The sequence below is a fragment of the Eubalaena glacialis genome, chromosome 7 (assembly GCF_028564815.1).
Source record: "Eubalaena glacialis isolate mEubGla1 chromosome 7, mEubGla1.1.hap2.+ XY, whole genome shotgun sequence".
Classification (NCBI taxonomy): Eukaryota; Metazoa; Chordata; class Mammalia; order Artiodactyla; family Balaenidae; genus Eubalaena; species Eubalaena glacialis.
In genome coordinates, this window is record NC_083722.1 from 42,359,183 (window position 1) to 42,384,375 (window position 25,193).

A 25,193-nucleotide genomic window follows, 5' to 3' on the forward strand; every position below is an offset into this window, starting at 1 on the left:
GTTCTAATTTCATTCTTTTACATGTAGCTGTCCAGTTTTCCCAGCACCACTTACTGAAGAGACTGTCTTTTCTCCATTGTATATCCTTGCCTCCTTTGTCATAGATTAGTTGACCATAGGTACGTGGGTTTATCTCTGGACTTTCTATCCAGTTCCATTGATCTATATTTCTGTTTTTGTGCCAGTACCATACTGTCTTGATTACTGTAGCTTTGTAGTATAGTCTGAAGTTAGGGAGTCTGATTCCTCCAGCTCCATTTTTTTCCCTCAAGACTGCTTTGGCTATTCGGGGACTTTTGTGTTTTCCATACAAATTTTAAGATGATTTGTTCTAGTTCTGTAAAAAATGCCATTGGTAATTTGATAGGGATTGCATTGAATCTGTAGATTGCTTTGGGTGTATAGTCATTTTCACAATATTCATTCTTCCAAACCAAGAACATCGTATATCTCTCCATCTGCTGGTATCATCTTCAAATACTTTAGGCAGTGTCTTATAGTTTTCTGCACACAGGTATTTTGTCTCTCTAGGTGGTTTATTCCTACATATTTTATTCTTTTGTTGCAATGGTAAATGGGAGTGTTTCCTTAATTTCTCTTTCAGATTTTTCATCATTAGTATATAGGAATGCAAGAGATTTCTGTGCATTAATTTTGTATCCTGCAACTTTACCAAATTCATTGATTAGCTCTAGTAGTTTTCTGGTGGTATCTTTAGGATTCTCTATGTATAGTATCATGTCATCTGCAAAAAGTGACAGTTTTACTTCTTCTTTTCCAATCTGTATTCCTTTTATTTCTTTTTCTTCTCTGATTGCTGTGGCTAGGACTTCCAAAACTATGTTGAATAATAGTGGCAAGAGTGGTCATCCTTGTCTTTTTCCTGATCTTAGAGGAAATGCTTTCAGTTTATCACCAGTGAGAATGATGTTGGCTGTGGGTTTGTTGTATATGGCCTTTATTATGTTGAGGTAGGTTCCCTCTATGCCTACTTTCTGGAGGGGTTTTATCATAAATGGTGTTGAATTTTGTCAAAAGCTTTTTCTGCATCTATTGAAAAGATCATATGGTTTTTATTCTTCAATTTGTTAATATGGTGTATCACATTGTTTGATTTGCGTATATTGAAGAATCCTTGCATCCCTGGGATAAATCCCACTTGATGATGGTGTGTGAACCTTTTAATGTGTTGTTGGATTCTGTTTGCTAGTATTTTGTTGAGGATTTTTGCATCTATATTCATCAGTGATATTAGTCTGTAATTTTCTTTTTTTGTAGTATCTTTGTCTGGTTTTGGCATCAGGGTGATGGTGGCCTCATAGAATGAGTTTGGGAGTGTTCCTTCCTCTGCAATTTTTTGGAAGAGTTTGAGAAGGATGGGTATTAGCTCTTCACTAAATGTTTGATAGAATTCACCTGTGAAGCCATCTGGTCCTGGACTTTTTTTTGTTGGAAGATTTTTAATCACAGTTTCAATTTCATTACTTGTGATTGGTCTGTTCATATTTTCTATTTTTTCCTGATTCAGTCTTGGAAGGTTATACCTTTCTAAGAATTTGAAAATATCTTCCAGCTTGTCCTTTTTATTGTCATAGAATTGCTTGTAGTAGTCTCGTAGGATGCTTTGTATTTCTGTGGTGTCTGTTGTAACTTCTTCTTTTTCATTTCTAATTTTATTGATTTGAGTCCTCTCCCTCTTTTTCTTGATGAGTCTGGCTAATGGTTTATCAATTTTGTTTATCTTCTCAAAGAACCTGCTTTTAGTTTTACTGATCTTTCCTATTGCTTTCTTTGTTTCTTTTTCATTTATTTCTGCTCTAATCTTTATGATTTCTTTCCTTCTAGTAATTTTGTGGGGTTTTTTTCTTCTTTCTCTAATTGCTTTAGGTGTAAGGTTAGGTTGTTTATTTGAGATTTTTCTTGTTTCTTGAGGTAGGATGTTATTGCTATAAACTTCCCTTTTAGAACTGTTTTTGCTGCATTCCATACGGTTTGGATCATCGTGTTTTCATTGTAATTTGTCTCTAGGTATTTTTTGATTTTCTCGTTGATATCTTCAGTGATCTCTTGGTTATTTAGTAACGTATTGTTTAGCCTCCATGTGTTTGTGTTTTTTATGTTTTTTTCCCCTCTAATTGATTTCTAATCTCATAGCATTGTGGTGAGCAAAGATGCTTGATATGATTTCAATTTTCTTAACTTTACTCAGCCTTGATTTGTGACCCAAGATGTGATCTATCCTGGAGAATGTTCCATGTACACTTGAGAAGAGAGTGTAATCTGCTGTTTTTGGGTGGAATGCCCTATAAATATCAATGAAATCTATTTGGTCTATTGTGTTATTTAAAGCTTGTGGTTCCTTATTAATTTCCTGTTTGGATGATCTGTCCACTGATGTAAGTGAGGTGTTAAAGTCCCCCACTATTATTGTGTTACTGTTGATTTCCCCTTTTATAGCTGTTAGCAGTTGCCTTATGTACTGAAGTGCTCCTATGTTGGGTGCATATATATTTATAATTGTTATATCCTCTTCTTGGATTGATCCTTTGATCATTATGTAGTGTCCTTCTTTGTCTCTTGTAACATTCTTTATTTTAAAGTCTAGTGTATCTGATATGAGAATTGCTACTCCAGCTTTCTTTTGATTCCCATTTGCATGGAATATTTTTTTCCATCCCCTCACTTTCAGTCTATATGTGTCCCTAGGTCTGAAGTGGGTCTCTTGTAGACAGCATATGTATGGGTCTTGTTTTTGTATCCATTCAGCAAGCCTGTGTCTTTTGGTTGGAGCATTTAATCCGTTCACGTTTAAGGTAATTATCGGCATGTATGTTCCTATTACCAATATTTATTTGTAATGTGTTTTTTTTTTTTTTTAGGTCCTTTTCTTCTGTTGTGTTTCCCATTTAGAGAAGTTCCTTTAGCATTTGTTGTAGAGCTGGTTTGGTGGTGCTGAATTCTCTTAGTTGTTGCCTCTCTGTAAAGCTTTTTATTTCTCTGTCGAATCTGAATGAGATCCTTGCCGGGTAGAGCAATCTTGGTTGCAGGTTCTTCCCTTTCATCATTTTAAATATATCATGCCACTCCCTTCTGGCTTGTAGAGTTTCTACCGAAAATCAGTTGTCAACCTTATGGGAGTTCCCTTGTATGTTATTTGTCGTTTTCCCTTGTTGCTTTCAGTAATTTTTCTTTGCCTTTAATTTTTGTCAATTTGATTACTATGTGTCTTGGCGTGTTTCTTCTTGGGTTTATCCTGCCTGGGACTGTCTGCACTTCCTGGGGTTGGGTGGTTGGGTGGCTATTTCCTTTCCCATGTTAGGGAAGTTTTTGACTATAATCTCTTCAAATATTTTCTCGGGCCCTTTCTCTCTCTCTCCTCCTTCTGGGACCCTTATAATGCGAATGTTGTTACATTTAATGTTGTCCCAGAGGTCTCTTAGGCTGTCTTCATTTCTTTTCATTTTTTTTTTCTTTATTCTGTTTTGCGGCAGTGAATTCCACCATTCTGTCTTCCAGTTCACTTATCCGTTCTTCTGCCTCAGTTATTCTGCTATTGATTCCTTCTAATGTATTTTTCATTTCAGTTATTGTATTGTTCATCTCTGTTTGTTTGTTCTTTAATTCTTCTAGGTGTTTGTTCTTTAATTCTTCTAGGTCTTTGTTAAACATTTCTTGCCTCTTCTAAATCTTTGCCTCCATTTTTTTTCTGAGGTCCTGGATTATCTTCACTATCATTATTCTGAATTCTTTTTCTGGAAGTTTTCCTATCTCCACTTCATTTAGTTGTTTTTCTAGGATTTTATCTTGTTCCTTCATCTGGTACATAGCCCTCTGCCTTTTCATCTTGTCTATCTTTCTGTGAATGTGGTTTTTGTTCCAAAGGCTGTAGGATTGTAGTTCATCTTGCTCCTGCTATCTGCCCTCTGGTGGATGAGGCTATCTAAGAGGCTTTTGTAAGTTTCCTGATGGGAGGGACTGGAGGTGGGTAGAGTTGGTTGTTGCTCTGGTGGACAGAGCTCAGTAAAAGTTTAATCCTCTTGTCTGCTGATGGGTGGGGCTGGGTTCCCTCCCTGTTGGTTGTTTGGCCTGAGGTGACCCAACACTGGATCATACCCGGCTATTTGGTGGGGCTAATGGTGGACTCTGAGAGGGCTCACGCCAAGGATTACTTCCCAGAACTTCTGCTGTCAGTGTCCTTGTCCTCATGGTGAAAGACAACCTCTTCAGGAGACTCTCCAACACTAGCAGGTAGGTCTGGTTCAGTCTCCTATACGGTCACTGCTCCTTCCCCTGGGTCCCGATGTACACACTACTTTGTGTGTGCCCTCCAAGAGTAGAATCTCTGTTTCTCCCAGTCCTGTTGAAGTCCTGCAATCAAATCCCGCTAGCCTTCAAAGTCTGATTCTCTAGGAATTCCTTCTCCCATTGCTGTACCCTCAGGTTGGGAAGCCTGATGTGGGGCTCAGAACCTTCACTCCAGTGGGTGGACTTCTGTGATATAAATGTTCTCCAGTTTGTGAGTCACCCAACCAGCAGTTAAGGGATTTGATTTTATTGTGATTGCGCCCCTCCTACCATCTCATTGTGGCTTCTCCTTTTTCTCTGGATGTGGGGTATCTTTTTTGGTGAGTTCCAGTGTTTTCCTGTCGATGATGGTTCAGCAGTTAATTGTGATTCTGGTGCTCTCACAAGAGGGAGTCTTTTTACTTGCTTTAAAACAGACACAGAAAGAAGACCTATTTGCCACTTCTATCATAATAGATGGACTAATTCTAATAATTAGTTAAGCAACTGAATTCTAATAATTAGTTAAGCTTTGAAGCATTAGTAGTTTAACAAATTGGTGAATATGTAGTGTCTGACTGTACCCCAGTCTATTGGGAAACAATGATAATCTGAAAGCTTTATATAAATATGTCTTATGTTTTGTTAACTCGTGATGTCCCCAGATATCTTTATTTATGAGAGGTGATGATTACCATATTTAGAACCTCTCATGTAAATTATATTCCTTTTGTTTTGTTTTTTGTTTTGATTGAATTCAATCTTTATTTTCATTTTTATCTACATCTAATAGGGTTGAAGTTTATGAAATAAAAAGCTGTAGTCATTATATCTAAACTTTTATTACTTCTATTTGGAAGGCTAAGTTTCTTTTCTTCAATTTTTTAAAATTAAAAAAAAATTTGTTTTATTTTATTTTTATTTAAAACTTTTTGTATATTATGATTTTAAAGTAAGGTTTTTTTTCTTTATATCTGTGTGAGAAAAGCCAGGGAAAGGCAAGACAAATAGTACTTAAAATAAGGTTTTGTTAAAACAGAGTTTAAAATTCTCTATTGGTTTCACCTGAAAAGTATCAGACAACAGAATTTTAAGAGGAGAAGTTAGCTGTGTAAAAATAATTTTAAGTAATAGCTAAAATAAATATTATTCAAAGTTTAGAAAGTTCATTTTATTTGTTGGCAAGAAAAAAGGTGTGTTCTTATGTTTTACTTCAGAGGAGTCTATTTCTCAAAACTTCTTGAACTTTTAGTCAATGTCAGCCTGTGAATAGAACTATATGGTGACAGCAACATGGCTTTGGTATAGTTTTGTCTTTTATACTGTATGTGGCACCTCTCCCAGGACATTGTCTACAATGATCTCCTCCATCCCCCTCTAAACAGATTCAATTCTACAAGTTCCTTAACATAATTTGGGGGCTAGTTATCAATAAATGTACATAGGAAATGCAACCAGGGTGAGGGGCTTGTGGTTTTCTTTTCTCTAATGAACATTTTCTTTGACCTATGAGAAATGGAATCTAGGTAGAATATATTTAGAGGAGGATGTAGTAAAAAACTGGATGTATTCTTTGAATATAAATGCTAAGATTGAAGTGTCTAGAATAAATGTTATAATCTCTAACCATTGGAGAGATTGTTAGATATTTTAAAGTGTGGGTGAGATTAGGCCAGCTTTGCATGATGACAAATGTAAAGGTCACAGCAAGATATAGAAGTTTGAAGCTGAGTCATATGAAGAGATTTGGAAACTTTCTCTTCCTCACTGTGATCTAAGATAAAATAACTGTGAGTTTGTCATTTTGGCAGAGAAAAGAAAAAATCCAAATGAGAAGGGCAATCAAGTGGGTGCATAGGACAGAATGAAACAGAGAGCTAAAACTGGTAAATAAACTATTTTTTAAGTTCCATTAAAGAAACCAAAGACAACTTTAGAAGTCCAACCTGTGAAAACTGAAATCAAGTTAGTGAAGCAAGTGATTTAAAATAAATATATGGAAAAAAAAAGCCAGGATTAAAAATGTATTTTTCTTTATCTCAAAGGCTGTGTGAAAAGAACAATCTGTAGTAAATTTGTAAATTCAAAACTAGTGATTCCTTTGGGATGGGAGAGCTGGTAGGTTTTTAGAGTTTTTAAAAATAATATTCTAACCTCCAAATCTAGACATCCTAAGTGAAATTTAATCTACTGTAGCCCAGCCATCCAAATACGAATTTGTTTTATGAATCTTTAGACCTTTAATATTTTTTACCTTACTTTTCCTTGAAAACAGAAAATGGATTTGGTAAGAAACAACTTACCAGGAACCAGATTGTCAGTTATCTTTGTCCAGTAGAGCTGAGAGGCTTAGCATATTTTACCTGCTCAAGGAAAAGCAAGTATATATGATATTTATCCCATAAGGTAGGCTCAGAAAAATAGAGGTGTTTTTCTCAATCTGTGGCTTAATGGCTTTTGGGAAGTATTAGGCCCTCATGAATTGCTTTTGATAGATGGACTGGCCCTTTGCAGCATATAATAAAGTCAGGCTAGTTTCACTTCACATTTCAGAAACCACATTCATGCAAGATCTGATGCCCTTATTCATTATGATACATAATTGAACCAAAGGGGAACTAGGGCAGGTTGGTTTTTCAGAAAGAGCTCTGAAGTGTGTGTTCTAGTTGCGATTGTGGGGTTAACCAGTTCTACTCAGTGCATTTGTGAAATGAGGGGACCAGTGGTTCTCAACTGGCATGACTTTGCCCCAGACATTACTGTCATGACTGGGGCTGGGCATGCTGCTGGCACCCAGTGGGTAGAGGCCAGGGATGCTGCTAAACATCCTACAGTATCCAGGACAGTCCCCCACAGCAAAGAATTATCCTACCCCAAATGTCACTAATGCTGGGTTTGAGAGACCCTGGGCTAGCCCACCTCTTGCCTCCCTTCCAGCTCCAAGAATTCTATGACTAATGATGCTCAAAGCTACCCCTGCCAGGGGCATTTCCTTTCAACCAACGTTGATTAGGTGCCTTCTTTTGTGTTTGAACTAAGAACTTTTCCCTATTTGATTTACACAAAGGAGGTAAGTAAGCCTCCATTTATGAGAATTTCCACATTCCATGGAGCCTCTACTCATAATGATAGCCCTGTTTGACAAGGGACATACATTTTGCTTGGCTCTATATCAGCAAAATTATGGCTTTACCACTTTTCTAGACATTTCTCTTTCTTGTATTTCCCCAATTGTTAGGTGTCAGGACAATTAACTGAAAGAGAAATTTTAAAAAGTCAGGCAGTCTGATGTTAACTCTTAAAATGCATGCTGTTGGACTAAGTCATTCCTGATCCTGGATTTAATTACACATCTGCAAAATGAATGTGTTGTATGAAGTACTTTCGAAGGTACCTCCTTACCCTGAAATTCTGTGTTCATGCCCTTAAATATTACTGGAACCCTCTGATATTTCACATCCTTAGATGATCCAAAAAAAAAAAAAAAAAAGAGCAAGTATTAATCAGGTCATAACTTTGGAGAGATGGAAAATCTTATAATCTACTGTCTAGGTCAAAATCATGACAAATAAGACTAGTTCTACCCCCATAGAGTTTACTTTGATTCTTTTCTTTTTGATTGAGAAATTTGGGGTAGGGAATATTTTCTTTTATTTTGATTTTTTCCTTTTTAAAAAAATCATGTCCTAGTTACTTTCTATTTGTGGAGTAATAAGAAATCATCAATATGATTCATTGTCATTATTTCCCTTTGAATAACTATACTTTGTTTTGCTTTTCCTTAAACTAAAATCCCTGGGAGAGAAATGATTTCTTTTCAAAATTAAATTTATATATACATATATAAATTTATATATAACATATATAAATTTATATATGTGTGTGTGTGTGTGTGTGTGTTCATATAAAAGACACACATATATAACAGCCTGTATCAGGGTCCTGGTATTTGCTACTTAAATTACTTTTTTTCTTCTTTTACATTGGCAAACTTGACAACTATTTCCATTGCAAATATCCTGAATAGGAAGGCTAAGTAGATAACCTAAAATTTAAACAAAGATGCTTTCTATAATGAAAGTGAAGTCTTGGCTGTGTCTGGATTTCTTGTTTCTGCATTCTTTAAGTGTAGAAGACACCATGCTTTGATTCCTTTGTTTCATAATCACAAAAGACTCTGGGATAATCCTTGTAATGAACTTTGGGGACAATTTTTGCCTTTCTAGATCTCTCTGAAATGTGATTTTAGACTGGGTGACAGGCTGTGTACAGGAAACACAATTTAGTTGCTGAACATCAACATTTTCACTTAAATTTCTTGGTAAAACAATAGTAGATTCAAAGGGACAAAACCTCAGGATATTAAAAACCACAAGATCATTTTTCTTTAAAATTATAACGCTTTGTTAACATGAACAATATGAAGGCTACATTTAATGTATCTTGTACATTAAATATACTGAATTTCTCTTTGAAATTCAGTTTTAACAGTCACCACCAAAATCCTACCCTGAGAAATGAAGATGGTGTTAAGCCTTAGCTGCCCATGTTGGTGGAAGGACCACAGAGCACAGGAGTGTAGGGGAGAAAGGACTGGAAAGTATTCCCGGGCTTGTAGTCCTTGCTGTGGATGGTGTCCCTGATGGATGGTGTCGTTACTTCTCTCCACATTCACTTCCCTTCTGTCTCTTCTTAGCATCCAGCCATTTATGTTTGTGCCAAAAAAGATATGGGTGCTTTCTCAGGAAACAGAGCAGACAATATCCTTGATCCCATGGAGCTTAGATTCTAGTGGGTTCTAAATATCTGAACCTCGGTCTCTGTCTCCGTCCTGCTACTCTTAACCTTCTCTGCAACCCTCTGTACTTTCTCGCTCTGACCTGTCTACATCACACTCAGGCTACACACTCCATGACCTGGCCCTCTAGTTGCCTAATCCATTAAGAGACCCTTCCTTGACTATTGGTTACTGGAGCCTACTGCTCCAGCAGTAACTTTCTTGTTTCCTGAAAAGGAGAGAAACATTATGATAGAATGCAATGGAAAGAACATGGGCTTGGTGTGATCCTGAGAAGATCAGTCAACTCTCTGAACTTCAGTTTCATCCTAGAAAAATGGGGCTACTAATCTCATTTCTAATGGTACCCATACTCATACCCATTCATGATTAAATGAAACAGTCATTGTGAAAGAGCTCTGGACACTTTAAAGGGAATGCAAATTTTTAAATGTTTACTGTTGTTATCATTTCTTTTAGGAGCACTATAATTTTGGAAGAAAGGAGTTGACTTCCTACTAAAGGGTCACCAAATACATTCTCTTCTTTCTTCCCACCATGATGAGAAATCAGAGAAGCCTCTTTTCTGTGTTACTTTCTAACTTCTTCAACTTAAATTGCGCCTTTTCCCCCAAATGCAGCCATGTCAGAATGTAGGATGAGAATTAAACTATATGTATAGAAAAACATAAAACTCAGCATTTTCATGCTCTAGTGCCCACTGTGATTGATTATAAAATACTTCCTCTTTCTTTTCCCTTGAGCATGTCTCAGTCAAATATCTTCACACTTTATCTATGTTATCTGCTCTGTGAAACTTGCTTTCAGACAACCACAAACTTTCAGAACTAAATAATCCAAATCCTATCTTCACAATTATGTTTTAGTCCTTTAATTTTTTTTTGATAGGGAATTTGGAGTAGGTAAGCGTATGCTAGCTTTTTCATATTTAACAAGTTCAAATTTTTTGGTTCAAGTCAGGATCTGAAATAGATGTGTTGCTTTAAGTATGTCTGTTTTTAAAATGCACATGGATGCTTTAAAATTAGGACTGATAAGCAAGAAGTTATGCCATATGTTCAAAATTAAGAGACCTAACTTATCTTGGCTTGATCTTAGTGAAATGTAGATGATTAGAATCTCTTCTTAGTAATTTGGAGTTTCTGTGATCATGTCTGTAAAATGTTGGTACCTCTGGCTGAAGGAAGCACTCTTTAAGAAATACATTGTAATCGTCCTTGACTTTATGAATGGGGTGTTGTTTTAAATTAAAACTTTAGCAGAAATGCTAAAATTCTGATTTTGGATTACTATAGGCTCCAGGCAGGAAAGAAAAGCTGAATATAAGTGCTGCATTTAAAAATGTGTTGTTAAAAAAAAAAAAGAAGTGTCGTTTTCTCAAAGAGGTGGGAAGTGGGAAGAAAGGATGGAGTTAAAGGCTCCAGTAATTTCATGCAGTGGTGCTCTGAGTTTCAAAAGGCACAGATAACTGTGTGTGGTGTGTAGAGGGGACAGTGAGAGCAAGGGGAAAACGGATTTTCACCTTTCACTACCAAACCACAGGAAAGGAGGTAACTTTAAAAAAACAGATAAAAGAGCCTCAGATGTGTAGGCTTTAATGAAGAGCCCATATGCATTCCAATGCCCTTTGGTGTTGCAATGGAAACAGCTTTTATGGTTAAATAATTTGACTTGATGGTTGAGTAGAAAGTGGGCTTCTTCTAGAGTGATGAATGCATCAGATATTGCTATAGCATTACTTTTATGATGTCTCTGTCAATATCTAATTCTACTGGCTCTGTAGTTCTTTTAACAAATAAAGCTAAATGAATTTATTCTCTGCATGTTTTTGGTAATCTTTCTCTATTGAACAAAGATATTATTTGCTTCATAACTTCGTGTGTCTTTTAAGTTTTGCAGGATATGGTAATCAAGCCAAATTGTCAATTCCGTTTTAAAAACAAAGCTCTTAAATAAAGCTTCTTTTCTTTTGAAAAATTTGTTCTGAGTATTTTTATATTGAAAAAGACAATTCTCAAGTAAGTGAAAAGCACTGTTAGGATTTTATGGGAAACAACTATGTTACATATCTCACTGATAAAAACACATACAAGAGAGTTTTATGATTCCTGTTCTTCCCTCAAAAACTAGGACCTTATGAGATTCATCTATTGAATACCAAAGCAGGGTAGAATGATGTTCATTTTCAGGAATCATTTCGAATAGTGATCTCCAAAGAAAAATGTACCAACCTCAAGATAATTCATTGGAAGGGAGGTAGGGTGCAGGTCAAACGTAAAAAAGATTTTATTAATGTGTGTTGTTTTCAAACCTTTAGGTTTAGAAGCTATAGCCTGTGGGTCAGATCTGATTCACCACCTCTTCCATAAAGCATTATTGGCACACCGTCATGCTTATTCATTTATATATTATCTGAGGCTGCTTTCACGCTATCATAGAAGTAGTAATTGTGACAGAATATATGGTTTGCAAAGCCTACAAAATACAGTATCTGGGGTTTTTTTGTTCTTCTTTCTCTAATTGTTTTAGGTGTAAGGTTAAGTTGTTTATTTGAGATGTTTCTTGTTTCTTGAGGTAGGATTGTATTGCTATAAACTTCCCTCTTAGAACTGCTTTTGCTGCATCCCATAGGCTTTGGGTCATCGTGTTTTCATTGTCATTTGTTTCTAGGTATTTTTTGATTTCCTCTTTGATTTCTTCAGTGATCTCTTGGTTATTTAGTAGTGTATTGTTTAGCCTTCATGTGTTTGTATTTTTTACAGATTTTTTCCTGTAATTGATATCTAGTCTCATAGCGTTGTGGTCAGAAAAGATACTTGATATGATTTCAATTTTCTTAAATTTACCAAGGCTTGATTTGTGACCCAAGATATGATCTATCCTGGAGAATGTTCCATGAGTACTTGAGAATAAAGTGTATTCTGTTGTTTTTGGATAGACTGTCCTATAAATATCAATTAAGTCCATCTTGTTTAATGTGTCATTTAAAGCTTGTGTTTCCCTATTTATTTTCATTTTGGATGACCTGTCCATTGGTGGGAATGTAAATTGATATAGCCACTATGGAGAACAGTATGGAGGTTCCCTAAAAAACTAAAAATAGAACTACCATACGACCCAGCAATCCCACTACTGGGCATATACCCTGAGAAAACCATAATTCAAAAAGAGTCATGTACCACAATGTTCATTGCAGCTCTATTTACAATAGCCAGGGCATGGAAGCATCCTAAGTGTCCATCAACAGATGAATGGATAAAGAAGATGTGGTACATATATACAATGGAATATTACTCAGCCATAAAAATAAACGAAATTGAGTTATTTGTAGTGAGGTGGATGGAGTTAGAGTCTGTCATACAAAGTGAAGTAAGTCAGAAAGAGAAAAACAAATACTGTATGCTAACACATAAATATGGAATCTAAAAAAAAAAAAAGGTTCTGAAGAACCTAGGGGCAGGGCAGGAATAAAGATGCAGATGTAGAGAATGGACTTGAGGACACAGGGAGTGGCAAAGGTAAGCTGGGGCGAAGTGAGAGAGTGGCATGGACTATATACACTACCAAATGTAAAATAGATAGCTAGTGGGAAGCAGCCGCATAGCACAGGGAGATCAGCTCAGTGCTTTGTGACCACCTAGAGGGGTGGGATAGGGAGGATGGGAGGGAGACGCAAGAGGGAGGAGATATGGGGATATATGTATATGTATAGCTGATTCACTTTATTATACAACAGAAACTAACACACCATTGTAAAGCAATCATACTCCAATAAAGATGTTAAAAAAAAAATACAGTATCGGGGCCTTTACAGAAAAAGTTGGCCAACTCCTAACCTAAAGCAGTAAAAAAGATTTTAAGCTTTCCTGATGTATATGATTTTACATTGGTCTCTTTTGTAGTTCTGAATGCTAGACACAGCTCATGTATATTCTAGGTTAGATTTCCTGAGTAAGGTTCTTTTGCCCCATCCCCTACTTTCCACCATCATTGAGATTCTTTCAACTACAAGAATCTAATAAGTATAGTCCTGAGGGGAAAAAAAAGGGTCGTGGCTCTCAAACTTGGTGCAATAGACAGAGAGTCCTCAGTTGGCTATTCCTTAAGCCTGTTGCACCCTATCGCCATTCATGTGCCCAACTGGGTATATGACCTATCATTTCAATTATTTTTGACTAAAATAATCTTCAGAGAGTGAGAAGATAACTTTACTAAAAAAACTCCTGCAAAATAATCTAGATTGAATATTCCCCTATTCATATAGACATAAACAATAAGAAATGACAGAGGTCATCACATAACACCTAGGTCTAGATAAGCATGTTATCAGACATTAATATAAGTTGTATATTTATCAGTGTTAACCTACTGGAATTTGACAAGAAGTAGGCTAAGTTTTTGAAATTTTTGAAATTATTTGCAATAAGATTTTATATCTGCTTTCATTATTTTTTTTAATTTTATTGAAGTATAGTTGATTTACAATTTTGTGTTAATTTCTGCTGTACAGCAAAGTGATTCAGTTATACACTATATTCTTCTTCATATTCTTTTTCATTATGGTTTATCACAGGATATTGAATATAGTTCCCTGTTCTATATACAGTAGGACCTTGTTGTTCATCTATCCTACATATAATAGTTTGTATCTTCTAATCCCAAACTCCCAATCCATTCCTCTCCTCCGCCTCCCACCCTTGGCAAACACAAGTCTGTTCTCTATGTCTGTGAGTCTGTTTCTGTTTCATAACTACTTTCATTATTAACATACCTAGCCCTAACCTTATATTTTTGCCTTGAATTTTAACTAAAAATTGTATTATGACATCATAATTAGTAAGGCATTTCCAAAGTAGGCATCTGGGGCTTGGAAATGATGTTCAATTTTCAGGAATGTTTAAAGACAAAGAGTACTCAATATTATAATTTTTAAAGTTTTGCTTAAGTAAATGTTGGGAGTCTTTTATGAGGAATCTTAATAAGGGAAAAATTGAAAACACAATTTAATTGGGGGTACATGTGTTCTTCCTGCTACAGTAAACATCATAATATAATACATAGAAAACAAAAGAAGGGTGAACTGAAATTCATTCCTTTGTATCAAATACCATTCGAAAATGCATAGAAAATGCCACTGAAGATTTGAAAAAGTAAGAATAAGTAAATTACATTATATTCGAATTTTATTATGCAGCTGGATCAAAGTATAAATTTAAAAATATTCTCAATTTATAACATTTGTGTTCTAAATATGAAATATTTGAGTGACTTTTTTTTCAGACTTAAAGGAAATATAAGTCAGCACATATTTTATTTTCTAAAATAAGTGACTTTAATAAAATCATTTTTTCAGACTTAAAGGAAAAATAAGCCAGAAATAAGTCAGAATATATTTTATTCTCTAAAATAAGTGAATTTAATGTAATCACTGTTCTTTGGGAAAATACCCATCTTGGATGTGTGGGATACACCTTAATATGCAAACCCCCAATCCCTTGTGTTTGCATGGGTGCATATGTTGGCAACAGAAGATCCCTGAACTGATTTTGTTCTAGGAAACAGAGGAGGTAAGGCTATAGAGTGAATCACAGAGGAAGTCATATTTGCAGGAGTCTCTCTCTTTCTGTGACAGCCTGGACACAGATAAGTTGCTATGTAAAATACTGTATAGCTGACAGTTTTCATTGTTTGAGGAAAAATAAAGACTAAACAGACTCACACCCCAAAGCCTGTATCTTTGGAGCACAAAGACAATCTCAGGCAGTGGTCCCTTCCTCATATGAACCTCTTGCAAAAATTTATGGTCTAGGAAAGATTCCTTTACTATGGAGATAAATACATTTTTAAAAAAGGGAAAAGAAAAGCTTCCTAGATTAGATAACAAACAAAAGCAGTCTTTAAGCTGGGACTGTTAAACCAAGTGATTGAGAACAGCTGAGGATAACAAAGTGTTCTAGGTGCTACAAACAAAAAGAAAGGAGAGGTTATAATGTTCAGAATGGGAAGGTTGAATTCAGACCAAAATTTCCTTAAACAAGACAAACAAGACCCCCTTATATGCTAAAGGATAAACTTTACATGGAAAATACAATCATTAGAGTATCTAAACATTAAAATATAACATCAACGCTCATAAGGCAAAAGCAAGAGATAGGATGAGAAAAAGTGAAAATATATTTGTCGTAAAATACTTTAACTCATTTTATAGTTTTTGATAGATTACATAGGACAGTAGGTAAAAATAGATCCTCTAAAGTAAATTGAATTAATATATATGTAGTTGGGCTCTGTATCCTGCAAAAAAACCAAGACAAAACAAAAACTATTCTTTTGCATATCTGTGGACTCTTCACAAAACCCAACCATGTATTGAGATTAGGCCCCAAAGGAAAAGCTTTTAGTTGCCATGATAAAAGTAATACAAGATATGGGTAGGGGATTAAGAGTACAAACTACTATGTATAAAATAAATAAGCTACAAAGATACATTGTAGGGCACAGGGAATATAGCCAATATTTTATAATAACTATAAATGTAGTATAATCTTTAAAATTGTGAATCACAATGTTGTACACCTAAAATTTATATAATATTGTAAATCAACTCTACCTCAATAAAAAAACTATTAACTGCCAAGATAAAAATAATACAGAGAAATTTCTCTGATCATAAAAATTTTATAAATTAATAACAAATTTAGAAAACACAAAAAGTCCCTGCCATCTGTATGTTGAAAAATTTGCTCTTTAACAAATTATTTTATTAAAGGGGAAATTCAAAATAAAATTTCTATTTGGAGAAAAAGACAATGAAAAAATCATCTATTATAACTTATGGAATATAGTTAAAATATCCCTTGGAAGAAAATTTATAACTCTAAATATGTTTAATGAATAAGAGAATAAAAATAAATCCATTAAATATTCAATTTGGAAAATTAAAGAACAGTAAGATCTGCTGCACATAAGAAAAGTAAAAGAAAGGAACATAAGAATTGACAAAAATAACTGTAAAACAGAAAAGCTGTAGAAATCATACATAAAAAAATATGTTTTTGAAAAAAGTGTGTAAAATAGTGTAGTAACACTATTACAGTGTAACAATACTTTCAAAATTCTGAAGGAAATTATTTTGCAACTTAGAATTTTGGATTTAATTTTAAAAATTAAATGATTTAGTCCAAAAATTTATGCAAGGACAGAACAAAATTTTCAACATGCAAGGTGTCAGAAATTGGCTTCCCAAATTCCATTTTCCCAGGAAGCTCCTTTAAGGCCCAGTGAATGAGAAGAAACATGGAAAAGAAAAAACATGGGCTACTGGAAACAGGAGATCAAACACAAGAGAAAAGCAAAGCAAATTCCCAGGACAACGGTAAAAAGAATCGCAGGATAACAACCTACACAAAGCATAGAAGACAAGCAGCACAGATTGGAAAACGTGCCGCCAGTGACATACCTGTAGAGGGTGTCACCACCAAGGGTCCTTTCTGCTTTGTACAGTCCTGACCACAATCAGTGCTCAAGTGAGCTTGTCCAAGATTCTTAGCTCTCTTTGGCCTGTGCAAATGCTGATAAAATTCTGCTCTCTCCTCCCTGCCCAGCTGCCTGGAATAGCTGATACCATCTGACCCTACAGAAGTGTTCAGGTTTGACCGACTCCTGAGAGATGAAGGTTAGCCCAGAGAGCTTAGAAGCATAGAACACAGAGCAGCACACCCCTTCAAACTTTTCCCTCTGGATTGGTTAGACCTTGGTTAGATTGCTCCCTATAAGGAACTCTTGGATTCCCCTGGATCACTACAGGCTGCCTCCTGACATTCTCACAATGGATTCTTGAACCATCCGAGAAAAATGATACAAATGAACTTATATACAAAAGAGAAACAGACCCACAGACATAGAAAACTCATGGTTACCAAAGGGAAAAGGTGGGGGGAGGGATAAATTAGGAGTTTGACATTAACATATACACGCTACTGTATATAAAAGAGATAAACAGCTAGGACCTACTATATAGCACAGGGAACTATACTCAGTATTTTGTAATAACCTATAAGGGAAAAGAATCTGAAAAAAATAGATATATGTATGTATAACTGAATCATTTTGCTGTCCACCCAAACTAACACGATATTGTAAATCAACTATACTTCAATAAAGATAAATAAATAAATTTTAAAAAAACATTCAAGGAAAACAAAAAAAGCTGAAGCCAGACTCTAAACCAGAGACTGTTCAGCTCCTCTTCCTAGGCACTGTCAACTATCAATAACAATGCTGTCTTTTTCTTACACAGCTAGTCTTTGTGCTTACTACTCAATTTCCATATTAATACTTTTCCACACTGATTAATTAGTTGTTGATAAAATAATGAAATAGTTGATTGAGAAATAAAACACAGTTAGAATACATTTTAGTGTAAAAGCCATCTTTAGTGGGCAAATACTACAACCCTTCCATTAAATTGCACATTAATGTGACTATTATTTAATAATAATAATGTTAGAGGCAATAGCCAATGGGATTAGACAAAAGAAAGTCCTGAGAAGTATAAAAACTGGCAAAGAAGAGATAAATTTATGACTGTGTTAGGTGATTTAATATTTTAGGTGATATACCTGGGACTTCCAAGAGAATCACTGAATGATGATTATCATCAGTGAGATAACTCAGTAATGTGTGTTATAGGGAATCCATAGCTTTCATGTACTGATATAGAAATGTTCCAAAACTGTAATCAAATGGAAAAAAAAAAAACCTCAAACAAATAAGATGCAGAACACTGTATATAGGATGCTATCTTTTTAATAAGTGTATGTTTGTAGTCTGTGTGTGTGAAATGAGAATGTATATTTGCAATTGCTTGATATATAAAATAAACACTTGAAGCACAAACAAGAAACTAATAAAATAAAACACTTTTAGTCACATTTTCAAGGTACATAAGGTTAAAACCCCTCATTTTTACAAACTTAAAAACCCTAGAATTTAATTTTCTAACCTGCTTAAAATTTTCCAAGAGTTTTTTAAAGTATGTTTTGAAGTAAGTTTTTAAAGTAAGTTTGAACCTATTGTGGGGGCATCTACTGATACAGCAAACACATTCAGCATAAATTTTAGAAAACCAATCAGTGGCTTAAAAATACGTGGCTTTGGCAAAATCAATTCAGCTTACATGAAAAGAAATATTAATTGTATAATCTTAAAAGTTGAATCTACCTGTTTAGCTGAATGTCATTTTGAGCAATGTGCATTAATTGTACTGAATTTCCATTTCACACAAAGCCAAACACATTCATTCACTACTAATGGCATTCTTGACCTCATTGAAAATATTATATTCTTTTGAAAATTCAATTGTTACTACATTAAACATCTGCTCTATTAGGCATTATGCTTGATGCTGAGGTCTCAAAGGTGAATAAAACAGGTTTTATTTTAGAAGGTTTATCCCCTAAGAGGTTTTACTGTAGGATAATCACTGTCAATTTATTATCTTACATTAAAAATTTCAGGAATGTAAGAGGTGCTTAAAAAAGATCTGCAAAATAGTAGCCCTCTTCTTTTATGATGCGTATATATATATATATATATATATATATATATATATATATATATATATATATAGGCCTTTCTTGTGAGTTTTCTTTGTAGATTCAGGACTTCCCTCTTGTGGTTTCCTTGTTCTGTTCACATAATTCAAGGCCTCATCTAGTAGCTCTTACTTTCTCAAAGACTTCCTCAGGCAGGCATCCCTTTCCAGGGGATGAAAAGACCCTCTCTAGTTAAGACCTCATTACCTTTCCCCTCTACATTTGAGCACGTCAGTTTGTTATCCAGTTTCTTTCCAAAGTAACACACTGCCTGGAATGGACATCCTCATTCATTCTTTCTAGACTCACCTCTTCCTGAGCCCTTCCCCATACTCAGCCCAACCGGAAACTCATGGCACCATGAATTATACAATGAGTTGATACCCTCTATGATGCCCTCCCCCTTTCTGCCCCCAGTTTCTTCCAGACCAAATCACAAGCACCTTTAAATTAATTTCCACTGTTACTACCTCTTCAATGAACATTCTTCTAGTCCCATCCTCCCCACTTTGGGATGAGCTCTCTCCTTCCTTAAACAAACATGGCCCTGTTGGGAGACTCTGTGGGCACTTGATCAGTTCTGCAGGAGAGGCTGGAGGTGGGCGACCAACGGGAATTACTGGAAGAGACAGACAATGCACTATAAAAGCAGGAGTCTTGTGAGGATCCAGAATATGATGGGAGGTTTTCTTCCAACTAGTAAAAGATTCTGATGCAACGTCTATAATACTTAGACTTAATTCCAGGTGAGCTTGACCTTTGCCCACTAACATCCTCTTTATGCCTTTCTTCTTCCCAGGATGTGCCTGTCCCTCTCAAGCCTGTTTCTCTCCATCCTTTATATCAAACTAAACTCCATCCTCCTGCTAAGTCTCTGATGCATCCACAGACCCTCCCACATGCTGACTGTCTTACCCCAGGACCCTTCAGTCACTTGTCCTCCTTCTCCCTGAGTGATGAACAGGAGAATTCTCACACCCTGTCTAGTCACAACGCATATAATAAGGTGAGAATGCCCTGTGCTGTGAACCTTCTTCATGCTTAACTTTTGAAACTTGTATGTGGAGGAAACATATATTAAGAATATTTAAATATATTAAGAATATTAAATATTTGTGTGAAGACACATGTCCTTAAAAAAAGATAATAATTAACCTTGGGGAATTATGAAATATTTATGTTTCCTTTAAAAGTCATTTCCTAATTTGCATTGCTCATTGTTTCATGTTCTAATCCCAAGGTGGAAATCCCAAGACATGTTTCAAAACCTTAAAGATGCCATTATTAATTTATCTTCTAGTCTTAGTTCAACGTTCTTAAAAAGCTTCTTAAAATGACAATGCCTTGATGAGGAAGCATTTATAATTGCAGTCAGTGGGCAAAGAAATAATTAGAATTTCTGCAGATATCTGCAATATAATATTAATATTTTATTTTAAAATGTATCTATCTGTCTCATAATGTATAGTGATGGGATATGTAACAAGTAATGAGGTGTTCAGTACCTAAAAAATATGTATATATATTTTTAAAAAAGCAAAAATACTTATAGTTGGCTTTGGAATGTAATCATAAATATTCTATTAGAAGCAAGCAGTCAGTAGCACATGAGGCTTATGTATAAGCATCCTTTGCTCTTCTGAGCATCACCATAAAGGCATTCTGGCTTAACACAGACTCTCAGACCTTGAAACTTTTCTAAAAGAATTGACTAGTCAAAATCAACCTGCAATTAAATCTTTTTTTAAAATGCAAAATCTTGTTTTAAAACATTTGTTTTGCAAATCTTCTATATTTAATGAAATACACCTCTATACTTGGAAGTCAATCAAGGGCATATGTAGTTGAACAATATTCCTTGGGCCTTAAAGCATTAAAAAAATGTTCATAAACCCAGTCTAAACACAAAGAATCATCTAAAAAGTGAACATAATTATATGAGGAAAAATTATCTTTTTATATTTAATAACATTTATCATGACTGAGTTGTCAACCCTGAATTAAATTTTTAGAGCATCCGTTTTCTGCAAAACAAATGTTTTTAGGCAAAGTTCAGGATGACATTTGTATGACCTTTGGTTGCTTCTCATTCTAGGTCTAGAAAAAAGAAGTATTTCAGGGAGAGTATGATATTTTAAAATGATTTTATATTATCTGTAATTCTCCCTCTTTTAGTACTAGCCAACATCTATGACATCCATTTAGCTATTAAATAGAGTTAAAAATTCTGATAATAACAACCATTTTCTTATATAAATTATCATCTATGATAGGATTATAATTGTATTTTTTTGATATCAATTGCTTCAAATAGCTCTTCTTTTGACATTTTTAGTGGTGTTTTCTGGAGACATTCAGCAAAGGTAGAGTCAGTATTTCATTCATAATTTAGCCTTTGCTTGGTCAGGCTGTGAAGAACAATATATAAAAGCCATTTGAGGCTAGACAACTATTTTCAGTCTACACAAACTTCACAATAGATTTCATCTCTCAGTGTCTGAGATTTATTGATATTTTCACATCTGAAATAATAATAATGATGATGATGATGATGTTGTAGTTAGACAACATTTCTTGATGGAAGATTCAGTTGCTTAGTTTTGTATTTTAATTGCTCATATTAAAATGTATGAATTTTACTCAATTTGATATCAATGTTTACAAACACTGTGTTGTAAATATTCAGCCAATAGCATACCAAGTTATCAAGACTTGTGTTTCTTTTTTACTGAAACTAGCTTCTTGTCTGAAATTGTAAAACATAACTGTCATTTAAATTAACTTCTCTCCAATATCCTAATATCCTTCCCAGATCTCACTTTGCAGCTTTATCTGCTGGGCTCATCTCCAAACTCAAACCTTCCCTTCCCTCCCCTCCCCCAGAGATCCACACTGAACTTGACCTTACATAACTGCCTCTGAGGCTCCCTTATCAACTGGGGCTACAGAAGATGTTTGACAGGTTTTGTTCTTCTGTTGCATCTATAGTGTGTGCTCCTCTCTTGTCCTAAATACTTACACTAATCCCTGCTCTCTTCTCTTACTTTCATTAGTTCATATGATGAACTTCATATGATGTCCTATCATATATGAAGATGCTCAGGTGCTTTCCCTGTTATTGTGGTTAAACCAGTATTTCCTCTCTTTCCCCTGTCTCATGAAGGGAGTCATTACTCTTATTTCCTTCTTTAACTCTTATAACTAACATAACCCAGTGGATAAGAGCATGGTGTCTTTAGTCAGTCCATCTGATTTCATTTCTTGACCCCACTCCTTCCAGATGGTGATAGTGGGCAAGGGAGGATGATAATAGTACTGTCTTAATAGAATATTATGAGATTAAGATGGACTAATATGTATAAAGCACTTAGAATAGTGCCTGGGACATAACAAGAACCATATAAGAGTTAGGTCTTTGTATTAATAAGCCTTCCTGAATTGTCATTGCTATCACTGTCTTACATCTTCATTTGTTCTTTTTCCATTGAACCCATGCTCTTTGTATGCACGCCATCACTCTCTTACATCTTCATTTGTTCTTTTTCCATTGAACCCATCCTCTTTGTATGCAGAAACTTCAAAACACAAAATAAAATGAATACTTCCCCTTCCTTTTCCTTGCTGATGCTACAAACCTAGTAATTTCAAGACTTTCTCTCAAAGTGATCAGTAGCCATCCCTCTTCTGTAAACTCACTCTTTAATTCATTCTTGAAGGCATTTTGTCCTTCACCTCAACCACTCTACTGAAATTTCTCTCTCAAGGGTAAACTGCTTGTCAGCACACTCAGCTGAATTTTCTGAGTCTTCTATCTCTTTTATACCTTTTAGCAATTGACACCGTTGATCATTCACTCTTGAATCTCGGTCTTCATTCTGCTCTTGGGATAATATGTACATTTCAACTCCCTGACTGTTCCTTCTTTGTTTTTTTGGTGGACATGTCCTCCTCTACCTCTTCTCTCTAACTGCCTCACTTCAGATATTCACCTACTCACAGGCTTCTGGGATGATCTTACTTGTACTGATAATCCTCAAATATACATGTCCAATTCTGCTTCTCCTCTGAGATCCAGTTTTATACCTTCAGATGCTTGCTTGTCAGTTCCCCCAGGGTGCCATGTTGTCACCTCAGACTCATCATTCATGTCATCTCAAACCAATTCTGTTCTGGCTTCCCTGCTTCTGTCATTAATACCATGATACTCAGTCTCAGAGTCGAAACTCGATTCATCTAGTATGCTTTTTCTGCTTTGTCCTGATAGCTAGTCACTCACCAAGTTGAATGGATTCTTCTTTTGTTATGCCTGTCATGTTATCTCTTACTACTTTTTATTATTATTCCACTTTCGTTAACTGATCTACTTACCTTCCTCCAGGCATGCCTTGGGACCTTCTTAGTGTTCAACTTGCTCACGCATTCTCCTCATATAAAATACCTTCCTGCTCTTCACCTTACTTATGCAAATCGTTCTCATACTTTATGACCTAGTCCAATGATTCTTCCTCCTCTGTGAAGTTTCCTCATGTATCAACACTCAAAGTGATATTTTTCTCCTTTCAATTTCTATAACCCTTGCCTGTACCAAGGTATCTCATGCATATTAAAGGTTATAATGTATTTATTTATTGTGATTGTTTTTGTGTCTATCTAGGACATGACATGCTTAATACGGTATTTTTCACATTATAGGTAGAGCAACAAATATGTGTTAATGATGAACAGATCCTAAAATGACCCAACTTATTCACTAGGAGCACAAGATGCTTGAATATTTTGGATTATTTCTATTTAAAGCAGAAACTGAATCTGAGTCAATTTATGGATTTATGAGTACATGCAGTACAATTTCAGTCAATTGAGGATCTCCCTTTTTTGAGGGTTGCATCCAATTTCCTGCGAGCTTATGGAGCTCCTTGGCATAGAAGCATAGGTGGAGGCAGGAGGTCTCTGACCTTCCTCTGCTATATGTGGATGCTGATATCCTTTGGGGTGTCCTCAGTTCTGTCTGGTACATGACCATCAATCCTATAATACATCACTTCATCCTTCTTTCTTCACCTGCACGACATGACTTCATTGGCTCTAGGTCAGCTAATCCTGAACATCTATAGCATGTATGGGAGCATCTATAACATGTATTGCTATTGTTACCTACATGTTGGGAGCAGATAAATTCTGAGGCCATCTCAGAACCATCAGCTTAGAGACTCTACATATTCTCTCCTCTTCTGTTCCTGCCCCCTTTGCCATAGGGAACTCCACAAGATTCCATATTTGTGAATTTGCCTACTCACTAAAAAGTCAGTACTCACTGCACTTCCGTGGTCATGTGTGGACATGTGGGAACAGTGGAAAACTTGATTGACCTGTGCACATGTTCCCAGCTGAGGTGAACAAGACGATGTTTTGTTTTGTTTTTCTTACGTTATAAGTAATGGTTCTTTTCACGGACCATCTGGTCCCACGTGTTTGGAATTATTGTGCTTTTTTGTTGGTGATTTTGCTATTTTAAATGGCCCCTAAGCCTAGTGCGGCAGTGCTGTCTAGTGTTTCAAATGCAAGAATGTTGTGATGTGCCTTACAGAGAAAGTGTGCATGTCAGGTAAGCTTCCTTCAGGCATGAGTTATGGTGCTGTTAGCTGTGAGTTCAGTGTTAATGAATCAATAATATATATTAAATCAGATGTCTTTAAACAGAAGACAAGGTAAACAAGGTGATGTCTGATTGGCTGATGAAAATGTAATTAGAAGCTCACAGGAACCCAATCCTGTATTTCGTCTCAGAGCCATGGTTCAGGATTTGCTAATTCCATGGTTGTAGTTATTTTATGGGACAGAACTACTGCAAATAATGAGAATCAGTCATATCTTGGTTTGGATTTCCCTGAGAAAAGGATTCATATATTAGTAGTTAATTTGGGAGGTTCCAAGGAATAGCAATTAAGGGAGTGGAGACTGAGACAAGGGTAAAATAAAGGGTGTATCACCAAGCAAGGTGCCACTGTAGGTAACTGGAGCTTGAGTTTCCCAAGGGATTCTGGGAGCCAGTGGAGAGCAGACAACTCAGAGTTGGACAATCTGAGGTGGGGGAGGGGAGCATTCCCCCCTCCAAGAAAGAGCCCTCAGGCCAAGAGAAGCAGGGACAGGTTTTTTAAAGTTGAGAGGCTGGTATTAAAATGTCAGAGTCTGAGATGACACACGTGGTTCCATGATTTATAAAATATATATCCATACATACCATGTTTCTGATCTAAATTTGAAGTCCGGGATCCTGTAAACCAAAACTTTGGCTATCAAAAATAAAGAGAATTTTCTTTATTTTTGATAATTATGCTTTGCTACCTGTAACTGCTGAAACAATAAAGGGTACCAAGGAATTTGTGTCTGGGTGTGTGGGGTTACTATCTTAAAATTGTCTCTCATCTAGAGTCATTTTGTCAATTTTTCCTCCATTTTGCAATGCATTTAAAAATGTTTATCTTCAAAGCTAATAAAGTACCACCCACAACACA

At 35.5% G+C, this 25,193-nt stretch overlaps 1 protein-coding gene across 1 annotated transcript in view; it reads left to right on the top strand.

Annotated features, from left to right (window-relative positions):
* Nucleotides 1-25,193, top strand: part of MLIP (muscular LMNA interacting protein) — a 171,290-nt gene that overhangs the window by 91,572 nt on the left and 54,525 nt on the right. Inside the window, exon 12 of the mRNA XM_061197454.1 lies at nucleotides 19,478-19,684. Coding sequence (XP_061053437.1) covers nucleotides 19,478-19,684 — 207 coding nt within the window. The remainder of the gene's footprint in view (nucleotides 1-19,477; nucleotides 19,685-25,193) is intronic.